Here is a 24,262-nt window from a genome sequence, read left to right as displayed (position 1 = left end):
AAGAGTATTAACCGATATAAATGACACTGAGGTGCCCCTTATTAAAGGGCTAGTCCCAGACAAGAGCAACCAGAGATGCCCAGGTACTTAGAAGGACCCCTCTGGGCTCAGACAGGGGAGACTGCCCTCCTTAGAGAGGCACTTGTTCCCCCCATCAGAGGGGGCTTCCAAGGTTCCCCCCGAGCACCCAGAACTAGCCCCTCTTAGGGAAAAGCAAGGAAGCCAAAGGATCCCTGGCCCAATCTCTGGCTGCTCCAGGCTGGTCCCTTTCCCTTGCTGCAGGCCTGACCAAGGGAGCCCCATTGTGGAGGGTCCGGGCCCCTCCATTCACAGCCCTGGGCAGTTGGGGGCATCTGCTTCCCTGAGTGCCCAGGGTCCTCGGGAATACCTCTGGCTGCCTCCCATGGCCTGTCATAGGAACTCAGTGGCCCCGCAGGGGACTCACCAGGACTGTCAGCACAGAGGTCCCCACGGTGACATTCTCGTACAGGCTGACATTGTACAGTGGCTGGCTGAAGATGGGCCGGTTGTCATTCTCGTTGATGAGGGTGATCTTCACCTTGGCGTAACCCACGTGGTCGGGCACACTCTCATTGGCGAAGAGCTGGGGAGCAGAGCGGGGCTGGTAAGCTCCCAGATGTTCTCAGAACTCTTGTCCCTCCCACCCCCACTAAAAGGCCCCCCAGTTCCTTGGCTGGTGCCAGCACTGGCTGGAGTCACTGCCCACCACCTGTGTGCTGCTATAAGGCCCTCCGTCATTGTCACAGGGCCGGGGTGGCCACTGATTCTGCTCTGGGGGAGGGGCAGGGGGCTGGGCAGAGAGGAGGTGGCCCACAGAGACTCTTGGGGCGTGCTTTGGAGGCTGCAGTGGGGCCTGATGAATCCCCACCCAATGTCCGGACGCGGGCTTGTCCTCCTTGTGAAGAGGAGGCTCACTCCAACGCTGCCTCTCAGTGGGCTCCTGGGTCCAAGCCCCAGGGAAGGTGGGGGAGGTGGGAGGTGGGATTTAAAGGGGTAGTGGTATCCCTCTACCATGTCTCCCCTGAAGACCCCCCACTGGGCCCGAGGAGTGGCCTTACATCAAAGTCGTAGCGGTCCACGGTCTCGTAGTCGAGGGGGATGGCCACCCGGATGCGGATGTCCGCCTTCCCTTGGACGGAGGTGGGGGAGATGATGAAGTGGTGGGAGTTGTTCCCCACCAGGTACACCTCGAACATGCTGTTCAGGCCCTGGGGCGGGAGTGGACAAGAGCTAGTCAGAAGTTCAGAGAGGACACGGAGGCCAAGGCCCAGAGCCGGAGTGCAGGTGCAGAGGGCCTGGGGGGCCAGCTGAGCCGGACAGGGCTGGCCTGCCCCACCCACAGAGGTTCTGGTCTCCCCGGGTGACGCTGGCCCAGCTCCTGGACTCCACCTCCTGTCCCTGCTGGGCCTCAGGGAGTCTCCTCTGTCCCCTTCTGTCTAATGCCCTCAGGGTCCCTTCCCGGGCTCCGGTTCCTATTCCTGCTCCCTTTCTCTGCCCCAGAGACCCCAACTCGGGGGGAAAGAGGCCAGCAAGGAACGGAGGGAAAAGAGAAGAGAGCAGAGGGGTGGAGGGAAGAGGAGCCATGACAGGCTGGGACAGGAGAGGACAGGAGGGACAAGGCAGCCCGCAGCTCCTCCTATGGGATGTGTCCATCAGGGAGAACCCCTGTTTGCTTACCGATGACAGGGAGGTGACCCAGAGCCTGGGTGGCAGAGTGCACCACCACGTGCCCCATGCAGGGGCCAGTCCTAGAGGGCACCATCTTGGACTGGGTGAATGCAGCCATACCCACAAGGCTCTGCTGTGTCCAGCAGCCCAAGTCCATCACTTTGGGGATGTACTGGGTGCCTCACTTGCTCAGGGTTTCTGGAAGTTCTAACTAGAGCTATAGCTCAAAAAACCCTCATATGAGCCGGGCGCTGTGGCACACGCCTCTAATCCCAGCAGCTCGGGAGGCTGAGGCAGGAGGATCGCAAGTTCAAAGCCAGCCTCAGCAACTTAGCAAGGCCCTGAGCAGCTCAGCAAGACCCTGCCTCTAAATAAAATACAAAAAAGGCTGGGGAGGGGGCTCAGTGGTTAAGCACCCCTGGGTTCAATCCTGGTGCCAAAAAAAAAAAAAAATCCCCATCTGATACCTGATTTATTCTAATGAAAAACTGTTGGGATGTGACATCTCCATGTTACTCAAGTCCCCAGCTTAGGAGGAAAAGCCATTGCTGAAGGTGAGCCATGTGGCTACCAATCCCCTGGAGCCTGGCTGCTCACAGAAAGAGATGCACGTGCTTTCTCCTGCCTCCCTGGGGGAGGTCACCCCAGACTCCCCTCCACTGGGTGGGGGCTGAGGTGCGCAGCCAGTCAGGAGCCTCCACCTGGCCCTTGGTGCTGATGCCAGTGGATCACTCACCAGGGCTCCCTTGCCAGGGGCTTGACCTCTCATTTCTCCTATTGACCTCCCTCCCCAGCCCAGTGTGGCCAAGGGCGCATGGCCCCTCTTCTTGGGAACCCAGGGGATGCAGAGGGGCTCTGTCGGGGAACCTGTTCCTGGTGAGAGGGGCAGCCAGGCACACTGGCCCCGGAAGCCTTCCCATGCAAGGCTGGTCCCTCCCATTCAGGGCAGGGAGATGGGACAGGGTATGGCAGCCTCCAGGAGCCAGAGAGTTTGCAAGATTCGGAGCCCCAGAGCTGCTCCACGGGCTCAGTGCTTTTGGGGAACAAAACATGTTGCTATCCACCCCGGGTCTCTTGAGTTCTTTCCATTCTACCAACCTGGCAACGCAAGGCCAGGGACAGGAGCCCAGGGGCAGGAGGAGCCCAAGCCCAAGAGCAGGCCGTTGCTGGCACAGGTGTTTTGAGTGGGAGGCGGGAGCCGATCCTGGCGTCCAGGCAGTAGCGGGGCCTCCAGAGTCCCCAGCCCAGGGTGGCTCCCTGGGGACCGTGGGGCTATGCTCCTCTGGGCCTATTGGGTGGCAGAATTTTCATATCTCTCTGGTGTGGAATCCATCTGGTCAGGAGGAGGGGACAATTAAATCCCTGAAGGGGCACTGATAGCCAAAAGCCATGGAGTGTGACCACTCTAGACAGGTGACACAGCACCTCTCCTCCCTGAACCTTGGCCCCTTGACCATGTGGGGTGGGCACAGTCTGTGCATAAAGAAACGTCCCTTGTGCGGTGGGTGGCCCACCAGGGACCCCCAGCCCAGCCCTGCCAGGGAGACTCACTTACCAAGTTCTGTCAGGGGGAGTCGGTCAGTCAAGGGCATGGAGACAGGAAGAAGGAGCCGCAGAGGAGCCCAAGGGTGTAGAGAGGAAGGAACCAGAGAAAAGAGATGGTGAATTTTGGGTCAAGGCGAGGGCCAAGAGGACCCCAGGGCACACCCAGCTCCCCAGGAGCTGCCTCCCGGGGCCTCGATGGGCCACAGATTTGGGGTCCCCGGGAGGGGTACACTGGGGAGAGGAGCAGAGGAGGGTCAAGGGTGGACCCAGGAGGAGGGGACAGGGCAGGAAGGATGTTGAGGTCAGAGGAGGCTGATCTCTGCCCCATCCATTGTCCCCTTGGTCCTGCTCCCATGAGCCTGGATAAAGCCCCTGCAGGAAGCAGCCCCAGACACAGCCATATTTTTATTTTCTTAGCATAAAAAATGTCAGAGACATGATAAGCATGGACATGGGAAATCTCTCAATAACTCAAAAGTGTGAGGAGCACACACTTTGTGTCTCCCTCCCGCCTTGCCCCTCGAGAGCCTTCTCCAGCGGTGACCACCAGACCAGGAAATCCACCCTGTGAGAGGGGCACGATCTACAGACAGTGGCAGAGACCCAAGCTGTCCCCACCCCGACACAGTCGCACACTGTACTTACACTCTGGGTCCAAGTTTTTCATTTAAAACTACGTCTTGGTGACTGCTCCCTAACTAGGAACAGCACTGCTGACGAGGACAGCGGCCACCTAAGCACACACGTATTGCGCACCTACTGCCAGGCCCCGTCCAAACACTTTAAAAGTACCAGATATTGCCAGGTACAGTGGTGCACTCCTGTAATCCCAGCAACTACTGAAGCTGAGGCAGGAGGATTGCAAGTTCAAAGCCAGCGTTGGCAATTCAGTGAGGTCCTAAGCAACTTAGTGAGACCCTGTCTCAAAATGAAAAATTAAAAGGGCTGGGGATGTGGCTCAGTGGTTAAGCACCCCAGGTTCCATTCCCAGTAACCCTCCCTCCCCAAATACCAAAGAACCAAAGATCTGCCTCATTTCTCTTAATGGCTGCCAAGTGCTTCTCTCACATGTTCAGTCCCCTCTGTGGTTATTCTTGAATGACAGGAGCCCCTTGAGGCCATCTATCACGCCTCATACAGTGTAAATCCACCTTAGACCCTTAGGTGCTCAGGAATCGGGTTTCAGCAACTCTTGGCTGCCCTGTGTGATCCTCTTCCCAAGGGCCCCTCCTGTGGAAATTAAGTTCAGAGAAGTTGTCCAAGGTGGGCACAGGGATTGGTTGCAAAGTGGGGGATCAGAGCCCAGGCCCAGATGCCAGGCCTGCGTACTCTGCAACAAATATATTACTGTTTGCAAAGGGCCCAGGTAGGGAAACTTGAGAGATCGTAGGACAGAGGGAGGCTTGGTGCCTGATGTGGGCATTCTCCTGTGCAGTGGGGGTGTGTGGCGTGGGATGCACAGTCAGGCAGTCAGCAATATTAGTCACCAGGGAAAACGGAGGTAGGAAAACAGCACTCCAGGCAAATTGTAGGGGAGGCTGCCCAGAACTGAACTGGTCTTAGGAAGAAAGGGAAAATGCTTTTTTTTTTTTTTTTTAACTTTAAACTAACAGAAAAGGATTCCAGATGGAGGAAGTGGCTTTAAACACGGAATCCTCAGGCCTCAGTGGGTCTTGCAGGTGCAACGTGCTGAGGATTTGAGCACTGTATACAGGAGCAGCCGGGAGCTACTCTACCCTCTGGAGCAGGGGAATACTGGGGCACACGGGTGACCTTGGCAGCCAGGTGTGAGTCACATCGGGCTGCCCTCCTCACTCTCTTCAGGCAATTCTGATGTGAATTCATCTAAAAAGAGAGCCACTGGTCAGACTCTCCAGGGTGGGGCCTGCTGGCTGCACTTTGGGGCACTCCCAGGGAGCCGCGTCACACAGCCAGGGCTGGGAAGACCTCAGTGCAGCGGAGGGAACACTGAGCCACCATTGCGGGTGGGAGAGGCCAGCAGGGCAGAGGCACAGAGAGGTCACCTGAGGAAACCAGGCTGAGGAGAGGTGGACACCAGGCCTGAGGGTTCTGCCCCGCAGTTCAGGTTGTTCACTGAGACCTGCCTGGGAGGAGGAGAGGGCCAGGGCAGAGAGTGTCCTCCAGGTGTGGCACTGGAACAGTGCCACTGGGTGCTGGTTAGAAATGCAGATTTGGGGGCCAAACCCAGGTCTACTGAAATTCTGGGGTGGGGCCCAGCAGTCTGTTGAGAGGCGCCTCCGGGAGGCCCCATGTGTGACAGCCCTGGGGTGGCCAGGGAAGAAGCACTGAGGAAAATCCACCTGCGAGGTGGGGTCCTGGAATCACATGGGGGGCGGGCTGTCTGATCACTGAGGTCATTGAAGAGTCGCCTGGTGGATGGAATGGGCCCAGTGCAGGCCCAGGTGAAGCCCCTGGTGTTAAGTACTTTGGTGAGGCAGGGGCCCCAGAGGGGAGAGCCCTGGCCCCTTTAGGGAGGCTCTGTAGGTCTGGGAGCTAGGCCTCCTCCCTCCTCCCTGATCTGTTCCAGGGACTGAATTTCACTCAGGCCTGACACAGCCGTTGTGTGGACCCCATGTGCTGCTGTCCTGAGATCCCCAGGGTCACCTTCTGGCCAGTCCCTTTAAATGCTCAACCTGCCCCTTTTAGAACATGCACAGTGGATGATTTCCTGCTGGGACTTGTGACTGTCAGCCCCTGTGGCAGGGGTGTGTGACAGGGAGATACTCTCAGGCTGAGTTGGTGCAAATCCCCTATAACAGAGCCCTGGGCTGGGTGACTTCCCGCAACAGCTTCCATCTGTCACCCCCCCACTCTGCCACACAGAGACAGAATCCTCATCTGGCCTGGTGGCATCCGCATCCTTCCACCCCTTTTAGGAGAAGGAAGCTGGGGCCAGAGAGGGGACCCTCAAGCCTCCTGCCTGAATCTCAGCTCTTCTTTACCAGCCCTGAAAGCATGGAGAGCACCTATGTTCCTTCGGGGGTGAACAAGGCCCAGGGGTGGGGCCCAGCCAAGCTTAGGGAGCTGAGGCCAAGCTCCCAGCAGAGACAGCCCAGGCCCAGATGCCAGGCCTGCGTACTCTGCAACAAATACATTACTGTTTGCTCCTCCCAGCCCCGACCAGCCTCCTCCGTGCCCTTGTCCTGTCACTTGCGGGGGGGGGGGGGGGGGGGGGGGGGGGGGGCTGCCGACCTGGGGTGGGAGGCAGGGGGTGCTCTTGGAGCTCTTGAGGGGCAATTTTATTGGAAAGGGAGATAAAGAGGACATCAAAAGGAGCCCCAGTGTCTGTGGAGAGGAGCCTGCTGGATTAAATTCTCCTCCAGCTGGGCGAGGTGATGAGAAGGCTGATTGGCGGCCGCTGCGGGTCCCCAAGCCGAGCTGCAGCGGGCTGGGAGCCGGGCTGCCCGCGGGGAGGCGTCGCCGGGCTCAGCTTTATTTATTTGTTGGGCGGGGGACGCGCACGTGAAATCACTCCTGGCTCCCGCAGTCCTGCCCCGTGGCTCCTGGTGGTGGCCGCCTTCCCGCCCCCCGCGGAGGGCAGCGCCTTATCAGCCGCCCGACAGAAGGGGCCGCCGCCCGGCTCCCGCCGCCTCGCGCCCCCGGAAGGCAGACTTGGCCTTGGCCTTGGCGGTCGGAGCAGACGCTGCTCCTGCCCAGAACGATCTCTCCTGCCCCGGCACCTTGTGACTACCAGAGGTGGTGACGGGACCCCAGGCTCAGTGTTCTCAGCTTTTCTTTGGTGCCCGGATTGAACTAGGGCGCAGAGCGGCGGCGCGTACTAGGCGCGTTTTCCAGCTCTGTGCAGGGAGTCCAGCGCGTGCTGGGCCCTCTACACACCTTAGCTTGCAGAACGCCCCCGGCAGCCTGGGACAAGGAGCAGTTCCATGGTCTAACCACGGTCATACCCAGCCTTTTCTGTCCTGAGGTGGATTTGGGCTGGTCCCCGGCTATGGTGCCTCCCCCACCGCTGGAGCTGGGGCCCCCAGCTTGGCACCTGCGTTTCTCTCTGCAGACAACCTGGTCCCCCAAAGGGAGGAAGGACTGACCGGTGCTCCAGGCTCCTCCGAGCTAGACAGGAAACCTGCCCTTGCCTGGCTCTCCACTTCCCCAGGCTCCACCCTGCTGTGGTGACACCCGTTGGCCCTGCTCTCTGCTGCCAGTTAGTGTGGGACCTGGGCCAGTGGCTCAGTGGTGGGTTGCAGGAAAGAGCAGGATTCAAAGCTGAGGACTGAGCTCCATCCCTTCCAGCTCTGTGACCTTGGGTAACTTATGTTGCTCCTAGATCTTCAGTTTCTTCATCTGTGAAAGGGCAGAGGGAAGCCACCCCCTCCCCAGGATGAAATGAAGCAGTGCTACCTTTGTTCCAGCATTTTCTGTGAATTGTGGTTTTTGCTTAAGAAAGGAGAGTCCCTGAAGGTAGGGCTGCTGTGTGTGCTCTCCTTTGCACCTCAAGTACCAAGTAGAGGGGACCCTCACCCCACCTAGGGACCTACAGTGTGCCCCTGGGGGGACCTTTATTCCTTTCAACAGGAGAGAAAGGCCTAGGGTTGTGTGAACACAGGGTGGACGGGGGAAGGTGAGGACCAGGGCTGTCTTTATGTTGGGGTGATGGGGCTGGGGCTGCTGTGAGCAGGATGGAGAGTCCCCAGGGACCTGGTGAGCTCCCAGGGTACCTGTGGGTGGTGTCTGGGTGGTGGCAGGGTGAGCCCCAGCAGGGAGCGGGGCTAGGGAGCTGGAATGCAGAGACGGGCCTCCAGAATTAGTGCGCCCTTCGCAGAAACCCTGTCCAGAACTCAAACCTGCCAGGAAGAGCCCTGTGACTAAGATTCCAGGGTGCGAGGCCCTGGACTTCATGGTGGTTATAGCACAAACCCTGGAGCCAGACCTGAGTCTAGATTCAGGCGCTCCCTCCTTCAGCTCTGTGTTTGCACACAGGATTTTATCTCCTTGAGCCTCAAGTTCCTCATCTGCAAAATGGGAGGAGAGAAGTCTTCCTGATGGGCTGTTGTGGGTACACTGCAAAATTTTGGTCAAGACTAAGCGCCCCAGGCTGGGTGGTACATGCCTGTAATCCCAGCAGCTCCGGAGGCCAAAGCAGGAGGATCATGAGTTCAAAGCCAGCCTCAGGAACTTAGCAAGCCCCTAAGCAGATCAGCAATACCCTGTCTTAAAATATAAAAAAGGGCTGAGAGGAAACTCCCAGGGAGGGGCTGCTTTCTAGACCTTGGCCAGGAATGAGGGAGGCATACAGAGAGGGGCAGAGGCTCCCGTGTATCCAGGGGCAAAGGGACCTGCCATCCCATCCGGAGCAGGGCTGTAGGTCTCTCTCCCTCCCTCCTTCTGTGTTTTCTGTTGGTCTGATCCATGCTATTGAGCGGTGGAAAATCAAAGTCCACTGAAGATGTATTCTTTATCCTTTCACTTAATTAACCCCAATCAGATGTGGCAAAGTGAACCTCGGCAGGTGGCCTCTTCTCGTCCCCTCTCTCCCTTCTGAGGCACCACTAGGGGGTGCCAGGTTGCCCGCCCCTGCCCACCTGTGGGGCAGCTGCCCCCTGTGCACTGTGCCCCAGGGCTGCCTGCTTCAAAGTCAGAGGCCAGAGGGCAACGGAAGGAGCCTTGTAGAGGTCACTGTCTCTGTGCCCCTAAATTCACCAGAGGGACCCAATAAGGCTTAGGTCACGAGGTTGGTAGCGGGCCCTAGTGCCTTTCTCTTCTGCATTCCAGCTTGTCTGGCCACCAGTGGCTCAGAGGCTCCCGGTCTCCACCTGGATCTGGGTAGACTGTCAGGCCTGCAGGAGGGAGGGAGGCGCCCTTGCTTTGGGAATCATCCCACTGCCCCCTCCAGGGCTCCTCTGTGGTGTGGGTCCTGGCGCGGCGTGGGTCTGAGGTGGTCACTGGCTTTCTTGGGGCTGCCACTCATTGCTGGGTGACTGGGGAAAGCCCTTTTCCCTCTCTGCCTCAGATTCCTGATCTGCAAAATGGAAAGCTCAGCCTGGGCTCTTCTCTCTGGGCCCTTTAACACCTGAGTCTTTTAAATCCTTTTCTTCCAGCCCAGGCTCTCCCTTCTCTTCCTCCTTCTCCCTCCTGGCCCCTCTGCTGCCCCTTTGTGTCTCTCTTTCCCCTCCTCTGCCAGGCTGCTAGTGTCCCCTGCAAATTCATATAGTGAAATCCTAACCCCCAAGAAGGTGAGCTTTGGGAGGTGATGTGGTGAAGGCAGAGCCCTCACGAATAGGACTAAGGCCCTTAGAGAGACCCCAGAGTGACCCTTGCCCCTTCTGCCACGTGGGGACACCCAGTTAGATGGTCATCTGGGAAACAGGAAGCCAGTTCTCACCAGGCACTGAATCTGGCAGCATGCGGATCTTTTCCAGCTTCCAGAATGAGAGGAATAAGTGTCTGTGTTTACGACTCACCCAGTTACAACAATTGGTGATAGCAGCCCAGAGGGACCAGGACACCTTCCCACCTGGGCACTCCTTCTATCCCTCCTCTTCCCCTCCCTTTGGCTGTTCTCCCTGTCTTCCTCTTCCCCCTTCCCCCTCCAGCCCTCCTCTGCCCCCCCTTGCAGCTCTCGCCGGCCCCCACCCCAGCTTCCCAGGTTATCTGTGGAATTCCACACACACCTGCACAGCCAGGATCAATCCCAGCTGCCCTGCCTTCAGCTTATCTCTGCTCCAAATGATTGATTTTCCCTCTTTAAGAGTAATTTGCTGGTGAATTCCATGTATTGCAAAACCCCCGGTGAAATCTAATTCAATCCGATTGGCAGCTGGCACTTGGAGGAAGAGCGCTGGAGAGCCGTCATTTTCATCACAGACGTGTGTATCATCCGTGTGCGGAGGAGGCTCCGGCGGGCAGGTGCTCCTCACCTGCTCCGCACACCTTCCCTCCCTCCCCTGGCGGGATCATCACGTTCCGCCCCTCAGCCAGCCCCAGCTCCTCTGGGAGATGAATTTGGATGTGCGCTGGGTATCTGCATTAAGCCAACGAGGACAGGTGTTTTTGAATTCAGTTTTCCCTAATTTGCAGCCCTTCGCCCCAGTGCACTGTGGGAATCTCACAAATCTTCCAAATCCAGCCACTCCTAACACCTTGTCGTCTCCTGTGCTCCCTCCTTCTGCCCTCCTGCTCCTGAGCAGAGTCCAATTCCAGGGACCCCGCAAAGCCCATGTCACCGGGGAGTGGGTCAGCCCTGCTCTTTCTCTTCTGCATTCCAGGTATACCTGGTTCAGAGCATCCTAGATATGGGTATTAAAGTACTGAAACCTAGGTAGTCACAGGTAATTAGAGAGCGCGGTCCCCGACTCTACGGGGTGCAGCAGAGGCAGCTGACACAACTACCCAGCTGTGCAGGGGTGGAAAGCAAGGGGTTCTGAGCACCCCGTTTCCCATGGGTGAGCTCCCCAAAGGCTGCTCTGACCCTCACAGGACGTGCACATAAAGTGCTGGTCCTTTGCCAGTGACGGTGGGCACACGGCCACCACTAGGCCCTACTCAGCCTTGTTCCAAGTGGGTCCTGTGTGCTGGCCGTAGGTCCTGCTATGGGATAAGGTGAAGTTCACGGTGTCCACTTCCAGAGACGAGACTAGCTATTCTGGCCCCATTTCTGTGCACCAAGTCAATAGTCATTTCCGGTGACATTCTAATCTTTGGGCTACCCTGGACTTTTAGGGTTCAAAGCCTTCAGCCCCGTGGGCTCTTAGTGCAGTGTTGTGGCCTTGGGGGGCTGGCTGGGAGGCAAGGCTCCACAGGGTCATGGTCAAAGGATGAGACACAGAGACCGTCCTAGCTCCAACTAAGGAGCTGCCTGCTGCTACGGGCTCCCAGGCTGTCATTCATGTGTGAAGGGCAGAGGAAGTAGGTAGGATTTATGAGTCCCCAGGTCTTAAATTAAGGACAGCCAGCAAGACCTCCACCCTCATGATCCCTAGGAAGTGAGTCTTGTCCCCTTCCTCCCCCTCTCCCTCCAGCATAGGATCCTGTATGGAAGGTTCCGGCCCCGTGTGGAACTCTCAACAGTCTGTTCCCTCCGGCTCTGTCGCACAACCCTGGGCTGGCCTCCCAGCACCAGTGGCCACGTTTCAGAATCTGCCAACCTGCTCTCCCCCACACACCTGGTCTCAGTCCCTTCCTCTGCTGTCCAACTGGCAAACTCTGCACCCGAGTTTTGGTTGTGGTTTTGGTGGGGGACTAAAGTGGGATGTAAGTGTTCTCAGAGATGCAGGGAGACCCCAATGCAGGGGGAAAGAAGTGCATCCTCATCTGCCCCAGGCCCAGAATTCTCCTGCACCCAGGAGCGGCCCTTCTGGGGAGGAATGAGTGGCCAGCAGTGCAGGGCTGCTGCAGGCAGAGGGTGAGTGTCCAGCCCTCTGCTCTCTCACCAGGGCCTCAGGACAGAGCAGGGAGGGGCAGGGTGCCCTGCTGGGAGCTGGGTCTCCCACTTGGAGGGCTCTGTCTCCATCTTTCCACCGTGAGGAAGCTATTTCCCTGCTTACACACAGAGAAAAAATGTACGGCAAGACCAAGGCATCTCAACGCCTTATGGAAATCAGGGGGGCACTGCCAGCTGACAATCACACCAGTGTCCCCACTCCTGTCCTCCAATCGTGAGCCCATCATCTTGAGAAGAGTGCTTGGAGCCAGAAGGGAGATGGCCCTGGAGCGAACCTGCTTGTGACCTTAACAAACTGTCCTCTTGAGGTTGCTGTTCAAAATGGAGACCCACTGCCAGGAGAGGCTGTGAACCTGGTGTCCTGGGAGCCAAGGGCTGGTGGGTGACCGCAGCCCCCGCTTCCTAGCCCTCTGCCAGGGAGAGCTGCCCCTTCCCACCAACAAAGGCATCTCACATGTCCTGAGGGAGGGGTCTGGGCTGGGACAGGGTGCAGGCTCCAGGTGAAGGTGTAGTCGTGCCTGGAGACAGCCCTAGGGGCCTCTCTGCTGCCCCTGGGCACGGCCACCTTCCTGCACAGGACCCTCCTACTGGACATCATTTGGAGATGTGTGTGTGGCCACACCGTGGCTGTGGTGTGAGAATCAAATCAGAAGATACAGATGGAGATGCAGGGGAGGGGAGAGGAGGCGGAGACGGGGAAGATGAGATTCAGGGACAGGGAGGATGGAGTCATTCAGGTGAGGATCTCAGTGGGGGCTCAGACGGAACCAAGAGGCCTGGCCACTGCTGCCCAGCATGGGGGTGGCAGGTGGGAGCAGCCCACATCTTCTTCCCCTCTTCTAGCCTCTCCCCAGCTGCCCTTTAAACTTCTGTCCCTCCCATTGCTAGAACTCCAAACCCCAGCCTCCTCCCACCCGCTCCCCCTTCCCACAGACCCCACGTCATGCAGGCTTGGCCTGGGCCCAGTCTCTACCCATCTGTGCTCCCCACCTTCACCTGGGTCCCTATCCCCATTCTCCACGTGTTCAGAATCATCAACCTAAAGCACAGCTCGGAGGCTATCACTCACACTCAAGAACCATCAGTGACTCCCAAATACCTTCCGAATTAGGTTCAAACTCCTCGTGGGATTCAAGGCCAACCAGCCTGCCTTGCTGGCTGCCTAAGAGGGTGCCTGTGACATGCTTGATGATTTATGACCATGCTGAGGAGCCTGGTGCTATCAAGACCTAACAGCCCACCCACCGCGGGGACTGCTGACGCGGCTGCCTCTCATTTCATCTTCAATACATCATAATTTACTTTTTTAATTAACAACCCACAAGATGGACATTTTGGTATACATTTCTAGGAGCTGACTGGGGATTGAAGTCAGGAGCGCTCAACCACTGAGCCACAGCCCCAGTCCTTTTTCATATTTTATTTAGAGACAGGGTCTTGTTGAGTAGGGCCTCTCTAGGTTGCTGAGGCTGGCTTTGAACTTGCCATCCTCCTGCCTCAGCCTCCAGAGCTGCTGGGATCACGGGCGTGCGTCACCGCACCCAGCTCAATTCTATGAAATTTAACACGGAGATCAGTTCACGCCCCGCCCCCCCAAACATGCTTGTTCTATCCCTTTGCTCTCTGCCCTCTGTCCTGTCACCCTAACCCCTGACAACCACGGATCTTCTGTTCTCTGCTCCTAAGCTTTTTGAGAATGTTCTAGAATCAGGCAGCAGTAAAGCATTTGAGACTGGTTTCTTTCGCTCACATAATGCCTCTGGGATCCATGGGGTCCTCACTGCACCCTAGGGGTCTGCGTCTTTAAGCACAGTCCCACCCCCAGCCAGGCAGGGGCCAGAGAAGGCTCTGGAGGCAGGCAGGAGAAGGGCCAAGGGGATTCTGTGTTTTGAAGCCTGGTGGGCGTGCTCAGCACAGATTGGCAGGTGGAACATTCTCTAATGGGGGTGATTAAAACCCATCATCCTGTTCGCACAGAAAAGTAAACATGGACGCAGCTGCTAATTTGTGGCTATTGACGGCTGTCAGGGCCGCTGGGCCCCCATCCTGAGTCCTGCCTCTCCCTGCTCACCCACCCTTCATGCCTCAATCATTCTGCCCTCAGTGCCTCTCGGGCGCTCCCCCTCCCTCAGGACGGCTCTTTCCCAGTCCTCTTCTCCCCTAAGGTGAAACGTCGGGGTGCCCAGGGCTGCCCAGCCCCTTCCTCTCTGCTCTGGCCACGCCCCTTCCCCCGGGGAGACCCTGGGACCAGCGAGGCCAGCTTGAAACTCGGTGCGGACACTGGCAGCTTCTATTTCTGCAGCCTGGACCCACACAGAGCCTCCCGCTCCATTTCTAGAGCCTAGGGGAGCCACCAACGTCACGCCAGTCACTTGACGTTGACCATGGTGGAGCATTTCCACTACAGAGATCACCAAACGATACAAGCCAGTGTCCCCGACCCCAGAGCCACTTCCTGGACATCTACCAGCACACCCCACCTGCCCTGCTGGCACTTCCATCCGGATGGCTGACAAGCAGGTCAAACAGGACCCCCGAGAGCTGACCATGCACTCCATCACCCTCACCGACGGGTGCCGGGACAGCCACGAGGAACTCCCAGCCCCACCAGCAAACGTCCCTTCCAGACAGATGCAGCGTGGGACCACGACTCACCCCCACAGCACCTCCCTGACCCAAGGACCGCTGTGCCCCATCTGAACCCAGGTTGTCACCTCCTCATCCCGGCCCCTTCCTTCACTCCTAGTCACCCACCCTAGTCACCCTCGTCATGGCCCCTTCACTTCACTTCTCGTCACCAGCAGCAAGAACACCTTTTAGAAAATTAAGGTAAATTTCATATAACATAAAAGTCACCCTCTTTAGCACTTTAAAGTATGCAAACAAATGATGTCTACTGTAACCACTGGGTCCTGCTGAGCCTTTTCATGGCTCCCAAAGGAAGCCCTGTGTCCATTAAGCAGCTGCTCCTGGCACCTCCAGGCCCCTGAACCACCATTCCCCTCTCTGCCTACCACCTGGCCTTCTGGACACTTCCTGCAGATGGACTCACACGGCACATGGCCTTTGTGTCACCCTATTACGTCTGGGTGACATCCCACTGGGTGGAAGCACCCTGTTATGCCCACCTGTGATTGACGGGCACTGGCTTGTTTCCATGGCATGTCCTCTAGCACCTCAGTCACATGGTGTCACTCCCTGCTTCTTACGCTCAGCCAGCTTCCTGTCCCTTCTCTGAGGACCCTGCCTCAGATCCATGAATTTGTTCTTCCCTCCAGAAAGTTCCACAGGGACGGACCCTCACTACCGGGGGTCTCTGGCCAATGTCATCACGCTGCAGAGGTCTCTGCTGCTGCCCTCCGTGCTGGCCAGTCCTCCCGGAGCCCAGCCCAGCTCGCTGTCTCCCCCTGGCAGTGGTCACCGACTGCCTCCCGTGCGTCTGTTTCTATAATCTCCGCCACTGGAACACTGGCTGCCAGGGGGCTGGGCTGCTTGGCGTTCAGTGGCGGGTGGTACAGAGATCAGCACCTGGCACATAGTAGGTGCTCAACGAGTAAACGAGGTAAATGGACTCCCACCTCCTACCCATTGGGAGAGTCCCTGGAGCACCTGTCTCCCCTGTCCAGGGTGCCCGCTACCCCGTGTGCTCGGTGGCCCTTGGCTATCTTTTGCTATGCTCTGTGACCTTCCATAGAGGGCTCTCTCTCTGAACCCAGTTTTGCTCATGTGAAAAGAGTCTGAGATCATGTGCCTGTTGACGGATCTGGGGACTCCATGACGGGCACCCTCTTGCCAGGGATGCAGGTGGACGCCCAGCTGGGGGTCAACACCTCCTTGCTCTCGACTCTCTTTGAACAAATTCCTTTTTAACAGATGGGGAGGGACGGAGGCCTGGCGTGGGGAAGGCAGGTCTGCCTGAGCCTCCACAGAGGAGTCGTGCCGTGACACTGGGCCTTGCCATGCACACCTGCCCCTCTGCCCCCACCCTGCCCCACTCTCCTCTTTCAGGGGACAGCTGGCAGGAGCCCCAGAAAGCAGAGCTAGGCGTGGCTCGGGAGCACCCGCAGCTGCCCAGCGTGACCTGTGCTTTCTCTGTCTTGATGACTAGGATGTCGCGGCCTGTGGTTGCCACGTTGGGGGACCCAGGGCTCGAGGCCCACGGAGCTGTGCTTGCCCCAGGTCAGGACGGGAGAGGAGCATCTAGCGCTGTCGGGGAGAGCTGGGGGTGGGCGGCGAATGGGGCGGGGGGTGCTACAGGAAGAAATCACTTTCTGGGGTGAAACTGGGCCCACCGCTGTCCACAGGGAGGGGGCACCAGGGGGCTTCAACAACAGAGAGATGGTGGAGAAAGGAGGGAACGAGGCTGCTTCTGACTCCAGGGGGTGTCTTCAGAAAGACCAGCTGCTATGTATAGTCACCCACGCATAAGTGATCCCGCCACTTCCAATGGCTCCAGTCCTGCTCAGGAGCGTAGGCGGGCCACACAGGGAAGCAGACAACCTGACCGGGGCAGGCAAGGGCACAGCTCCCCAAATCCAACATGAGAGATGAACCCCAGTCATCAGGGGGACTTGGGACTGGGAGCCACACAGGCTGAGGTAGGCAAGGGTGAGGGACGGGCGCTGTCACTGTGGGCTCCCCACCAGGGCTGGGGGTCTGGTGTCAACTGCATGCTAATGACATTTACAGAGGAGACTAAAGCAGGGGGTGTCTCAGTTGCCCCAGGACATGCTCTGGTCCTCAGGAAGGTTGGAGCTTAGCCTGTGGAAGGAGTCACCCCTTGGGATGTCACGGGGAAAGAAAGGCCAGAATAATCGTCATGGTAATAAGAGGCCCGGAGAAGTCAGCTGGGGGAATCAAGGGGAACCCACACAGACGGGGCGTCCTGCGCTGGCTGCATCCTGCGCTTGCGGCTTCCTGCCCAGAACCAATTGCCTTTGAAGGCAACAGATATTTTTCTGGGGCCCTGGACATGTGAGCAGAAGCTGTGGGCAGCAGAGGCCCCGCAGACAGACCCCTGCCCACTGGAGGGACGCTCAGTGGGCAGCAGCAAGTCTTCTTGGGTGGACATTGCTGTGGGTGGACGCATAACCCCTGTGAAGGCACAGAACGCCCAGAAGCTCTTCCTTTTAGAAATAAGAGCAGGCAGGATGGGCCCCGGGTCTGGGCACGGGTGGGGGATCCCGGGATCTGACCTCCACTTGGCTGCACGCCTTGATCAGCTGCACCTGGAGGGGGGCCTCGCCCCTGCGTCCTCTCTGCTTGTCTTCACGGGTGAAGCCACAAGTGGTGAGAGGTGCAGGATGTCGGGGGCATCCCATCCACCTCCTTTCTCCCTCCTGCAGGGGTTCAGTGGGCAGGGGGTGATCTCTAGCCAGATCCCAGTGATCTGCCTAGTGGAGGGGAAAGCAGGTCCTGGTAATGGGGTGATCGTGCACCCACAGAAAGTGTGGACTGCCATCCTGCCCACGGCATGCGGCCAGCCTGTCCTCCCCCTTGCCCACCTCTCCTCACTGCTTCCAGAGTTTGGTTTCTTTTTCCCCTTCCCTCCCTCCCTCCCTCCCTCCCTCCCTCCCTCCTTCCTTATTTTGGTACCAGGGACTGAACCCAGGGGCACTCAGTCACTGAGCCACACCCCCAGCCCTGTTTGTATTTTATTTAGAGACAGGGTCTCCCTGAGTTGCTCAGGGCCTTGCTAAGTTGCTGAGGCTGGCTTTGAACACGTGATCCTCCCGCCTCAGCCTCCTGAGCCACTGGGATGACAGGCGTGCACCACCACGCCCGGCCTTATAATGTTTTTAATTGCATAACATAAAAGAGACCACAAAATCAACCAATTATTTAGAAACGTAGTTATCAAAGTCTTTTAAAAAGGTGCCGTGGTGATAGGTGTGCTTTGGAAAGTGCTCAACAATGAGGTTCAGTAGCGGGTCTGACCCCTGCTGCAATTTCAAACAGCGATGAGTGTAAATGGCATGTTGAGATTCCTGGGCATGTGATATGAAAATACCTGAGATTTCTCTTGGGGTCAAAGTCACAGACTCTGCTATATAATCAGTGGTGGGGGGGCTGGGATTGTGGCTCAGTGGTGGAGCGCTCGCCTAGCACGGGCAGGACCTGGGTTCGATCCTCAGCACCACATAAAAATAAAGGCATTGTGTTGTGTCCATCTACACCTAAAAAATAAATATTAAAAAAACAAAAAACAAAATAATCAGTGGTGGCTTGCTTCTAGACCCATGACATAGCGAAAGGACAGGTTGTAGTGCAGTCCGACGTTAGTGGGAATAAGATGCAGGTTCTTCTCCAGCCAGGGTCATGGGTGCCTGTGTGTGGGGTGGGGGTGAGGGCCAGTGGTCTATCTGCCTCCTGCGAACCCCTGGACTGCCTAGGAGTGGCCCTGCGGGAGCCTGCAGCAAGACCACAACCTCTGCAGGGCCACGTCGGGAGGGCCCAGAGACCCCGCAGCCTGGACAGAGCCCCTAACAGGAACAAATGTGAAAATAAACTTAAATAAATACAAGGTCATGGGCCGCGGCTCCCCGACAGGTCTGGAGCACACATGAAACGGAAAGCAAGAGTGAGGGATGGAAATAAAGTCTGAGATGAGCAGGAGAAAAAGAGCCGCCTCCCCTCCGTCCCTGAAATCGCTGCCCCCTGACTCCACAGAAATGACCCCACGTTCTGGGATGCGGCTTTTCTGCCGTCGTTCGCTTTCCTTTGTTTACCGGGTGCTGTCTTCTCCTCGGGAGGTGGGTGATTCTGTTTGTTTTTTTTTTCTTTTTTTCCCTATGCCCCTCAAACAAATTAATGGTGTCATCTGCCTGAAACAGGAATGAGCTCCTGGCAGATGTGTCCCCGTTCACCTCGATGGTGAGGTCCCTTTTTATTTTTTAATCTCCCCCCTCTCCCTCCCTCCCAGCCCTTGGAGTGGGCAGAGCCTCCCCTTTGGGGGCACCAGATCTTTGAGTGGTGTGCCCGGTGGGTCCAAAGCCCTGGGGTTCTTAACCCCTGCTTCCAACGGATCCCTGGAGATGACCTGCGTCACTCCAGAGGGGGCTCTTTGCCTAAGGGCCCCCGCAGAGCCGCCTGAGCTTAGCTGCGTGTGCTTCCTCAAGACTACCGTCCCTGGGACGCCTCTCTCTCCCCGGCACAGATGCAGAAGGGAAAATCAACACGGTTTGGAAAACTGAGATAGGAGAGAACGAGAGGGCTACGTCTGCAAAGGAGGCCATCAACCCTCCGTGCAAGAGGCGCAGGACTGAGGGTCCAAGGTCAAGTCCTCCACCTTCTGGCCGTATGACCTTGGGCAGCCCCTTAACCTCTCTGAGCCCTCTTTCTCTCTGACAAAGGCAAGTTAAACAGACCTGTCTCCCGGGCTGGGCAAGAATCCCAATAGTCAACGTACAGAGAGTGCTTTTTATGACCAGACGCGGTTCTAAATACAAATATGAACTCATTTTCCCTCCCCACAGCTCTGTGAGGGAGCTACCATCACTGATAAGAAAATGGAATCAGAGAATAAATAAGTCCCCTAAGGTCATACAGATCAAAAGTGGCAGAGCAGTCTGGCTTCAAAGCCCTGATTTTTATTTCTAACCAGCGGCCTTTCTCACCCAGGTGAAGCCAGACGTACAGATTCCTGGGCAGACGGGGTGCAGCGGAGTGGAGGCGCGGCCCCTCTGCTGCAGGCAGTGGGGGGTGTGGGATAGGCCGGCCGGGGCACCTGCCAGGTCCTCTTGGGATGTGCAGAGTGGTAAAGAGCCATGGCTTCCCAGAGGTGGACCCCAGGCAGAGTGGGGACAGGACACGGGTGATCCTCCTCATGGACGGGCGGGTGGGGCTGGGGGCCCCTTCCCCTCTCTGGGGCCTGGGCAGGTCCCATGGCAGAAGGCTGGGGTTGGAGGTCAAAACCCTGGGCCAGCCTCACGGCTCTCAGCCTTTTGGCCGAGGCCAGGTGAACATCGGAGAGCCTCTGTCACAAAGGCCAGAGTTCTGGGTGGCGGTTCTACTGGACTTTGAGAATTTCATTATAGGGGGACGGTGGGTTCCCGGGCTTCTCCCCAATGTCGTCGTCTGAGGAAGACGCTACGTTGCAGTGAGTCACCAGGCAGCCTGAGGAACCTGCCAGCCGCAGCAGGCGGTCATGGTGGCTGGGCAAGGTCCCCTGGAGGAGACCTCCTACTCTCCAGCCCCCACCGCCTTGCCTCTGGTCCCCAGGAACCCCCTTAGCAGTCAGAGGGCTCCTTAAGAAAGGGTGAGCCAGACCACATCAGCTGTCAACTCCCGGGTCCCACAGTAACGGGGAGAGGCACCCCCATCCGACAGCCTCCTCTGATGAAGGCTGCGGCCTCCGTCTCCCCTCTCGGAGCCCCAGCCAGTCCCACCAGTCTCTGCCCTATTTCAGGAAAAGGCCAGGCTGTGTACCTTGTGGCTCCTCTCTACCTTGCAGGGGAGCACCTGCTGCTAGAAGGTTCTTCCTTCCCAGCTCTGCGGCCACCTCCACCACACACCACCCCTGCTCAGCCTTCCTGGGAGGCCCTCCTGGGCCCCAGAGTGGAAGACGCCCTCTCCGCCCTGGCGCCCGCTCATGTCCTTGGAGTCTGCTTCCTTCCTTCCTTTCTTTTCTCTCTTCCTCGTGCTGAGGATTGAACCCAGGGCCTCACATGTGCTAGGCAAGCGCACCACTGCTGATCCCCAGCTCAGCCCCCTCCCCAGCCTTCTCCACCAGAATGAAGTACAAGCCTTAGAGAGCAGCCCACACTCGGCACCACCTCTCATGACCCGGCACAAGGCAGGAACTTAGTAGATGCGTAATGATGTTTGGGGCACATACTAGGTGCATAATGATTGCTGAGTGAATGAATGATCTCCCCATCTGCCTAAATTTCACTATCGTTCCTTAGGACACACCTTCACGAGATCTGAAGGCTTTTCTGATATGATCCCAGTTCCCAGGAGCAGCAGGACTGAGCAGCAGAGGCGTCCCTGGGAGTCGGGTAGACACTGGCCCTCTGCTGTCCACCACCATCCCTCTCCTCTGCCAAAAATGCCCTCAAATATGGGGGAAAAGGTACACTTGGACATTGCTGGTGGGACTGCAAATTGGTGCAACCACTCTGGAAAGCAGTGTGGAGAGTCCTCAGAAAACCTGGAATGAAACCACCATTTGACCCAGCTCTCCCACTCCTTAGTCCATACCCCAAGGACTTAAAATCAGCACGCTACAGTGACGCAGCCACATCAATGTCTACAGCAGCTCATTCACAATAGCTAAGCTATGGAACGCACCTAGATGCCCTTAAAATAGAAGAACAGACAAAGAAAATGTGATACATATACACTATGGAATATTACTCAGCCAAAAGGAAGAATGAAATTATGGCATTTGCTGGTAAATGGATAGAAAGGGAGCTTTTCATGCTAAACAAAATGAGCCAATCCCCCAAACCAAAGGCTGAATGTTCTCTCTGATATGTGGATGCTGCCTCACAATAGGTGGTGGGGTGAAGGGGGCGGTGTTTACCAGATGGGGGGATGGGGGAAGGGAGGAGGGATGGGGAAAAGAGGGGGGATGGGAATGGGAAAGAAGAATGAACCAGACAGAACTTTCCTACGTTCAAATATGAATACATGTGTATTCATACCAGCAGATATGAATACATACCAGCACATATGAATACCAGCACATATGAATACATATGTATTCAGACCAGCAGAACTCCACCTCCTGTTCAACCACAAGAATGGGAAGTTACACCCCATGTATGAATGATAGGTCAAAATACACTCTACTGTCATGCATAACTAAAAAGAACAAGTAAAAAAATATTTTTAAATGACCTCAAGGACAGAAGAAAATGTGTTCGGAGAAGCTGGGGCCAGAAGTGAGGCAGAAATACAGTGGATCCACCATTCCCAACTCCTGAGAAGAAAGGGGGGCTAAAGGTCTCCTCCCGATGGAGGGAGCCACTGTTGTTTGGCTCTGGGTCAGCCAGAGAAGTCCTGCACAATGCACCAACTATTTAAAAACAAAATCCAATCCTTCTGGTGGAGCTACAGAGCCGGCAGGATCCCCCAAGGCCCTGCACCCCCACCCCCATAACCCCCTGGAGTCTGGGCCGGAGAGTGGATTTTAGAATACCTGAGCAAATATTCCTACCCCCCCAGGGATTCTTCCCTCCTGTGCAGATGGGAAACAGAAGGCGGGGGACAGGGTGGGGACCCTAGTGGGTGAAGGTGCTGCCTATCGACTGTGGCTATCGGAACACGGAGGGAGACAGCAAATTGCTGGGCAGAGCGGAACGTGGCCACAGCCTTTAATTTGAAACTCGGAGCTGCGCGGTCCCGGGCTGGCTTCCCAGCCTGTGCCTGCAGGATTTTTTTCCCCCTATCTGCATCACAACCATCTATTTGCATCTCAACTGTCACAGGATACAAATGGCTTCAGCCCACCCCAGCCTTTTCTTCCCTGGCTTCTCTGAGTTTTCTATAGCTGGGCCAAAGAGAAGAAATTACTCAGAGAGACTTGACAATGTGACGGAGTCCTTGGGAGATAGAAAGGGTCTTTTTCAAGCACCTTTGCATGGTCTGGCAGAGCCTGCGATTCAGAGATGGTACAGAATCTTAGATCTGGGGCGGGGGGACTGCAAGCATCACCTAGTTTTTTGAGTTCAATTAGCATCCTAATTAGGACTAACTGCCACAAAGTTCTGACTGAGAGGTTAAACTGCTTCCTTCTTCCTCCTCTGTTTTGGTCAGCACCCTCTACTGCCCCACAATGGACTTTTGAGGTCATCCGTCCAGTAAAAGCCCTGGGCCACCTTGTTGCTACTTTCATCTTCAAAGGCACCGTACCTCAACAGTGTGTGCCTCCGGAGTGCTTCCCAGGGGCCAGGCGGAGTGTGAGGTGTGGGGTGGTCCTGCTGAGCAAATCCAGACCAGGCCCCAGCTGTGGGTCCTGCTGAGTAACCAGGAGACAGGTCTGGATGGGACCAGCATGTTCAGAATTGTAGAATCACAGTCACAGTCACAGGGACAGCCAGAGACCGTCCCATGGTTCTGAAGAGCCTGTGACACAGGGCTTTGACCTCTCTTGGGCCCTCTTCCCTCTTCTCTTTTGCTCACTGACCATGTATTTCTGCCACACCAAGCAAATCCAGAGTCACCTTCAACCCAGACACAGATCCCCACAGACATTCTCCCCCTAGGAAGGGACAGGACAGGACAGTTTCTTAAAGGTCTTTTCCAACATCTGCCTGGTTCCCCTCAGAGGTTGTTTTTGCCCCAGATTCTGGACACTGGGCAATGCCCACGAGCCTGCGGCCTGTGCATGCTGTCTGTGGGCTACGCGGCTGAGCTGGCCTGGCGTGGCCCTCAGACGTGGTGGCGTCTCCTTGACATCTGGAACCTGGCCTTGGGGCCTGTTCCCTGGCAAGATCTGAATCCCTCCGGGGTTCTGGATTCGGCAGAAGAGCCCGTGGTGCCAAGGCATGGGCTGGACTGAGCCGGCCACTCCCGCCTCCTGTGGAGGAAGGAGCCCAGGTTGGGGTGCTGTGGTCTAGGGGCAGCCCCCTCAGAGCTGGGGACATGGGACAGTCCAGATGACCTCAGGGTGGGGCAGTGTGGACCAGGGCGTGGCCTTTTCTTCCTAGTCCCCCTCTCTGCACGTCACTCTGTCCTGGAGAAGTGGTCCCTGGAGGAACACAGGCCATCTCCCTGGGGAAAGGAGCTGTGGAGCACACACAGGGAAGGTCTGCGTTGGCTCCGGGGGTCCCCAAGGGCATGGCATGCCACATTCCCAGGGCTGTGCCTAGGTGGGAGCGTCCCTCGGGGCAGGCTGGGCTCGACTGCCCTCAGCCTCTTTTTTCTTTTTTCTTTTTGTACCAGAGATTGAGCCCAGTGGTGCTCAACCACTGAGCTGCATCCCAGCCCTTATTATGTTTTATTTAGAGACAGGGTCTCACTGAGTTGCCCAGGGCCTCACTGAGTTGCTGAGGCTGGCTTTGAACCCGAAATCCTCCTGCCTCAGCCTCTGGAGCTGCTGGGGTTACAGATGTGTGCCACCGCGGCACCTGCGTCCTCTCGGCATTCTTTTGGACAGTCATACAGGAGCCTGAGTAAGTGGGTTCTGGGGCTCTGGCCTCACTGTTGGGGACACTCTCTGGACCAGGTCGGGGTTGGGGAGCTGCAGCTCTGGGGACAATGACTGGGTGGGGTTTCTGTGTGGCAGTGGCGACGCTAAGCCCTGCCCACCTTTCTGTCCCCTCTCAGCTTCCCTGGCAGCAGAGGCCAAGACGTAGTCACCTCCCCACACCCAGCCTCTGGCAGTGAGGCTGGGACACGGAGCCAGTTCTGACCACTGGGTGGAAGTTGGGGCCACTGTGAGATGAAGCGGGGCAGAGCTGTGCTTAGCCTCTGTCGCCCGACCCCACCCCACCCAAACACACGGCAGCACCGTCGCAACCGCAGACTGCACACGTAAGTGACCCCTCGGAGTGGCCCTCCTGCAGACCTGGGCCGGACACGGAGGCCAAGTGAGAAATGAGCGTGTGCGTTGGGTCAGCTTGTTACAGCAATACGAACTGACAGCGACACTCGCTCTCTTATTTC

The 24,262-nt window shown here is 57.1% G+C and overlaps 1 protein-coding gene across 1 annotated transcript in view; it reads right to left on the bottom strand.

Moving 5' to 3' along the window:
- Cdh23 (cadherin related 23) overlaps positions 1-24,262 on the bottom strand; it is a 338,545-nt gene that overhangs the window by 147,511 nt on the left and 166,772 nt on the right. The window contains exons 11-13 of the mRNA XM_026405783.2: positions 3,245-3,250; positions 1,080-1,229; positions 446-604 (exon numbers count right to left, since the gene is read on the bottom strand). Of these exons, the coding sequence (XP_026261568.2) occupies positions 446-604; positions 1,080-1,229; positions 3,245-3,250 (315 nt within the window). The remainder of the gene's footprint in view (positions 1-445; positions 605-1,079; positions 1,230-3,244; positions 3,251-24,262) is intronic.

This window comes from Urocitellus parryii, chromosome 5, assembly GCF_045843805.1.
Source record: "Urocitellus parryii isolate mUroPar1 chromosome 5, mUroPar1.hap1, whole genome shotgun sequence".
Lineage (NCBI taxonomy): Eukaryota > Metazoa > Chordata > Mammalia > Rodentia > Sciuridae > Urocitellus > Urocitellus parryii.
The sequence above is the reverse complement of the archived record's forward strand: the minus strand, read 5'-3'. Positions and strand labels throughout refer to the sequence as shown.